Source organism: Lepidochelys kempii, chromosome 11 (genome assembly GCF_965140265.1).
Source record: "Lepidochelys kempii isolate rLepKem1 chromosome 11, rLepKem1.hap2, whole genome shotgun sequence".
NCBI classification, from domain to species: Eukaryota; Metazoa; Chordata; order Testudines; family Cheloniidae; genus Lepidochelys; species Lepidochelys kempii.
In genome coordinates, this window is record NC_133266.1 from 76834254 (window position 1) to 76839956 (window position 5703).

The 5703-nt window shown below is 51.4% G+C and overlaps 1 protein-coding gene across 1 annotated transcript; it reads left to right on the forward strand.

The window, feature by feature from the left end:
- Positions 1–1357: 1357 nt before the first annotated feature.
- LOC140895272 (uncharacterized) lies at positions 1358–5016 on the forward strand. Its single transcript, XM_073304718.1, has 4 exons — positions 1358–1425; positions 3244–3719; positions 4096–4388; positions 4825–5016. The coding sequence occupies exons 1-4, from the start codon at positions 1367–1369 to the stop codon at positions 5014–5016; spliced, it is 1020 nt and encodes a 339-aa protein (XP_073160819.1). The 5' UTR covers positions 1358–1366.
- Positions 5017–5703: the final 687 nt, after the last annotated feature.

Below are 5703 nucleotides of genomic sequence, written 5' to 3' on the forward strand. Positions count from 1 at the left end.
CAATGCTAGCAACAAGACAAACACCACCAGACAAACAACACAAAACATAGATCCATGGTATTCTGAGTTATTCTTCTGCTGGCGCCAGCTTGCTTGTAGAGTGTCTGAAAAACAAAAGAAACAATTTCCACCCCCCTGGTGGGGACAGATTATTGCTTATTAATGATAATACCACTTTCTTTTACAAATGTCCTTGCTAATTGCAGGAAAAACAGAAGAATTACCTCCAGGCTGTCCTTATTTTGTTCTATAGTCAGGCTAGTGAATTACCCCACTCACTGGTCATTTATGAAATTCATGAGGTGGTGTACCTCAGTTTCCCCTCTTGTACAACAGTCCATGTTTGCAATAGTTTCTCTGCTGTACCAAGCTTTAAGTTTATTCTCAGGTAACAGCTGAGACACAGTTTCAGATTTTAGCACTGTACACATCCTGGGAAAATGCAAACATTCCTTCCAGATAGTTTAACCTCCATAATATTATATTAGCCATACTAATTTTACACAAGGTGTAACTGCCTCCCATGCCCACAGAGTTTTCATGCACACCCACCAGAGCAACAATCTGATCCCCCAGAGCCACCCCAAGGCTCAGTGTTCCCATCATTCCTCCCCTTTTCCTTTTCTTTTACCTGTGCGCACACAGAAAATTCTCTTTTGCCTAACATTTCTTGCACTCTGATTACTCTTTTCTACACAACTGTACCCCGACTACACTTCCATCTTGTACAACTAGACACAACCAGGGGCAGCCAAGTTAAGTTCCAATAGAAACCCCTTACGTCCTTTAGTGATTTTGATTGCATTACCCAATAGTCAAATAATTTTGCTCAGATTCTCTCTGCCTGCTGCCTGCAGCAGTCCCTTATAGACCATTTCTGTGGGAAAAGGGCCCATTTTCCCTCAGAATAGCTGTAAAGGCTTCTGGGGACAGAAGCGTAGTGGTGGTAGTAGCCACTCGACCTGACCCCTTTGGATAATTTAATGACCAAGCTTCCATCCAATGTGACTGCACAGAGTTGCACATACAGTTACATTTATATAACTGGGTTTTATCATTAAACAAAAACTTCCTTCTTGACATCTCACATACGTATCCAAAGTACCCTCTATTAAAACTTCAGAAAAACAAAAGTGTGGAAAGGCAGGTTGCACTTTGAAACTTTTTTTTTTCTTCCCCTTCCTTCTCTCCACTCCCCCAGGACCAAGTCCCAGCTCCAGTCTCTAAAGGTAGTCTGTTAACTCTGCTTTGGACTTTAAACCCTGTTTTGCCAAATCATCTTTCACTCCCCTAACTAATTTACAACCCTTCGGCAGCCCTTGCTGAAGCAGCACCAAACCTGAAAGATTCTTGGCAGCTTCCCGTAATGCTGCCCTTATGTCAAACCTCTCATAAGCGGACTGAAGTGCCTCCTTTCCCTGAAAGGTATTCAGTCCCCATGGGCAGAGACCTTCTTCCACTACCCATATACCAAGGAGGGTGGGCTCCTCAACCATCCCCCATCCCTCTGGGTTCCCTAACATTGCCTCCATTTCCTTTTTAATCTCATCCCAGGGTGACCCCTGCACCTGGTATGGGCCCTGGCTCTTCCTTATCCATTTATCCAAAAAATCCTTTACCCTGGCTTGCCAGAACCCGCAACTACCATCACGAGAGTTCGTGACACCCCCTCCAAGCAGCTGTGCGGACTGTTGGGGAGGGGGACTTACAGGCTGCCACTCGCCTATCCAATCTCTTCAATGAAGGGATAGACACTTCTCAAACTCCTGGCAGTAGTGAGTCCTGATCAGACAAGGTACATTAAACCCTCTGAGCTCAGAAGGCCAGTGGGTGAGTGTTTGGGAAAGAATTCCTACTGATTTTCTGCTGGGCTCCATCCAAAGCCAATAAGTAGGGCTGTCAATTAACCACAGTTTTGATTGCACTCTTAAACAATAATAGAATACCAAGTGCAACGTATTATCAATCTTTTGGGATTTTTTAATATTTTCAAATATATTGATTTGAAATTACAACACAGAATACAAAAACAAGGAGGAGTTTTTGTGGCACCTAAGAGACTAACAAATTTTGGGGGCATAAGCTTTCGTGGGCTATGCCCAAATAAATTGGTTAGTCTCTAAGGTGCCACAAGGACTCGTTATTTTTGCTGATTCAGACTAACACGGCCACCCGTCTGGAACAGAATACAAAGTGTACAGTGCTCCCTGTATATGATTATTTTTGATTATACCATAAAAAAGATAAAAGAAATAGTGCTTTTCAATTCACCTCGTACAAGTACAGTAGTGCACTCTCTTTCTCGTGAAAGTGCAACTTACAAATGTAGTGGGTTTTTACGTAACTGCACTCCTAAACAACCCAACGTAAACCTTTAGCGCCTACAAGTGCAGTCAGTCTTGCTTCTTGTTCAGCCAATCGCAAAGACAAACAAGTTGGTTGACATTTTCAGGAGATAATGCTGCCCACTTCTTATTTCCAAGATCACCTGAACGTGAGAACAGGCATTTGCATGGCACTATTTTATCTTTTTTACAGTGCAAATATTTGTAATCGAAACTAATTTTTGGGACTGTCAATTAATTGCAGTTAATGCATGTGATGAACTCAAACCAAATTACTGCATTATTTTTTGTCATGAGAATTAATAGCACACCAGGCCACTGTGCTTGGGGGCGCCGTTGTGTGCCTTCGAGGCAAGGGTGCCCCTCCTCCCAGCACACTGCTCCACTGCAGCTCCCACCTCCTTGCCCCCTGCCCCCTGGAGCCATCCCTGACCCAGCTGCTCCGTACTGGGGGCCTGCCCACGGTCTGCTGCGCAGAGCGGGGATAGGAGTGGGGGGCTGAAGTTGGGATGTCCACTAGCTGGTAGCTGCTGAGCTGGGGTTGGGGAACAGGGGGCACCTGTCTGCTGTTGCCAGTGGCTCAGGAGTGAAGCCTGGACACCCGGGTTCTCTGCCTTCTCAGGCCAGGGAGGGAGTGTGGCCTGGGGATGCAGACAGACTGACTACAGGTCTCTGTCAGTGACCCCACTGCTCTAAAGGGATGAGATTCCCTGGGGGTTCCAACACTGGGGGAGCTTTGGGAGCAGCCTGCAGGGTTAGCCCTGCCAGTGTGCGCAGATCCCAGTCCAGATGCCCCCTGGGAGGCATGGGATGACAGGGAGTCACCCCAGCTGGGGGGCAGACAGGCCCATTGGCGAGAGGCTGTGTTGCCCCAGACTCACAGCTGCTCCCTGCTCAGTTCCAGGATGGAGGTGCTCAGGAGGCTTCTTGGGAGGAAGACTCCACGGGTGGCCCCAGAGCCAGAGGGGGGCAGCTGCCAGCATCCCCAGACAGAGAGCTGCCCCTCCATCCCCATGGAATGGGAAGCAGCTCCCGGACAGCCCAGGAGATGGACCTGCTCGGCCCTGCTCACCAGGAGGAAACCAGCTCCCAGGGCTGGTGCTGAACAGAGGAACACAACAGCCAGGCCAAGATGGAGGTGGCCCAAGTTCAGTCTGGGCAGGCAGGACCCAGGCCACGAGAGGAGCCAGGCAATGCAGCTCTGGGTTTGCTTCTGCTGGAAGGCCAGCCCTCAGGAGCCCAGCCCCGTGGACCAGCAGGAGGCATCCCCAGGGCAGGATCGCTGCCCCAGCAGCTCAACTGGTGCTGGAGGGGAGAGCGGCCACTCCCTGGAGGCTCCCTGGAGCATGGAAGCTGAGTGCTCCTCCACTGCAGGTGAGGAGACGCCCTGGGGACGGGGAGGAGCACGGGGCCATTAACACCCAATCACTCTCTGAGTCATTGGGAGGACCCCAACCCAGGGCTCTGGCCTGAGCCACTTGAGCCCAATGACGTCAGCGGGAGTCACAGAGCCACCCCTTGCAGCGGGAAATGGGGGGAGCTACTGGGAAGTGGGATCCTGATGCTTTGGGGCAAGTCCCAGGGAGGATGGGACAGTGAAGGGCCCCATCTGCCATGGGGCCATGGTGCTGAGGGGTCTGTGGGAGGGGTAGTGTGGGGAACTCTCTGCCACGTGGTGCTTACATTGGAGGGGGAAACATTAAATCTTCTCTCCCCACCACACCCCTGTCCTTCCTCTTCTTCCCCCCAGCTGCAGCAAGAGTCCCCCTCTGCCCTTGTCTCTCTGATGCAGAGACCCCCATGGACCAGTTGGAGAAGAAGGACCTTGCCACTGAGGAAAAGGCAGAGGAGGATGAAGACCCAGCCACAGAAGGCGAGGAAGAGGAGGAAGAGCTAGAGACAGAGGAGGAGGAGAAGCAGGAGGAGGAAGTCCTGACCACAGAAAAAGAGGAGGAGGAGGACCTAGCCATAGAAGAGGACAAGGACATGACTAAAGAGGAAGTCCTGGACACAGAGGAGAAGTTGGAGGAGGAGGACATATCCGTAAAAGAGGAAAAGGAGGAGGATGAGAAGCTGTCTGCAGAAGAGGAAGAAGAGGAAGAGGAGAAGGAGAAGAACATGTCTGCAGAAGAGATAGGAGAGGAGAAGGAGGATGAGAACCTGTCTGCAGAAGAGGAAAAAGAGGAGGAGGAGGAGAAGCTGTCTGCAGAAGAGGAGGAGGAGAACTTTCCTCCAGAGGAGGAGGAGGACCTCTCCGTAGAAGAGGAAGCTGATTTGACTGCAGAGAAGGAGGAGGAAGAAGAAGGTAAAGGAAGAGGAGGATGTGGCCCTGGTGGAGGAACACCTGATCATGGAGCAAAAGGAAGAAGAGAAGGATCTGGCCATGGAGCAGGAAGAGGAGCACCTGCCTCTGGAGGAAGAGTAGGAGGACCCGGCCACGGGAATGGAGCACCTGGCCATGGAGCAGGTGTAAGAGGAGGACCACGTGGCTGCAGAGGAGGAAGAGGAGGACCTGGCCAAGGAGAAGGACCAGGCCACAGAGGAGGACAAGGAGGACCTGGACCAGGAGGAAGAGAAGGAAAAGGACCTGGCAATGGAGGAGGACGAGGATGTGTCCATGCAAGAAAAAGAAGAGGCAGAAGAGGAGGTAGAAGACATGGCTATAGACTAGGAGGACCCAAGAATGGAGGAGGACGAGGATGTGTGGATGCAGGGGGAAGAAGAAGAGAAGGAGGTGGAGCTGGCCACGGAGGAGGAGGAGGATCAAGAGGAGCTGGCCAGAGAGGAGGACGAGAAGGAGGAAAAGGAGGAGGAGAACCTGGCCATGGAGAAGGAGCAGGAGGAAGAGGACCTGGCCAGAGGGGAGAAGAAGCAGGATGTAGCCATGCAGGGGGAAGAAGAGGGAGAAGAGGAAATAGAGGATCTGGCTACAGACTAGGAGGAAGAGAATGTGCAGATGTAGGGGGAAGAAGTAGAAAAGGAGGTGGATCTGGCCATGGAGGAGGAGGAGCAAGAGGACCTGGCCAGAGAGGAGGATGAGAAGGAGGAAAATCTGGCCATGGAGAAGGAGCAGGAGGAAGAGGACCTGGCCACAGAGGAGAAGGAGGAGAATGTGGCCATGCAGGGGGGAGAAGAAGAGGCAGAAGAGGAGATAAGAGGATCTGGCAATAGACTAGGAGGACCCAGGAATGGAATAGGATGAGGATGTGCCGATGCAGGGGGAAGAAGAAGAGAAGGAGGTGGATTTGGCCATGGAGGAGGAGGAGCAAGAGGACCTGGCCAGAGAGGAGGACGAGAAGGAGGAAAAGGAGGAGGAGAAGCTGGCCACGGAGAAGGGGAGGGAGGACCTGTCCATAGA

Excerpts from the sequence above, each read along its gene's own strand:
- LOC140895272 (XM_073304718.1), top strand. The coding sequence starts at position 1,367 with ATGCTGCCCTTATGTCAAACCTCTCATAAGCGGACTGAAGTGCCTCCT. Across the intron at positions 1,426-3,243 it reads GTGCCTCCTTTCCCTGAAAG|TTCCAGGATGGAGGTGCTCA; the intron begins GTATTCAGTCCC and ends CTCCCTGCTCAG. Across the intron at positions 3,720-4,095 it reads TGAGTGCTCCTCCACTGCAG|CTGCAGCAAGAGTCCCCCTC; the intron begins GTGAGGAGACGC and ends TCTTCCCCCCAG.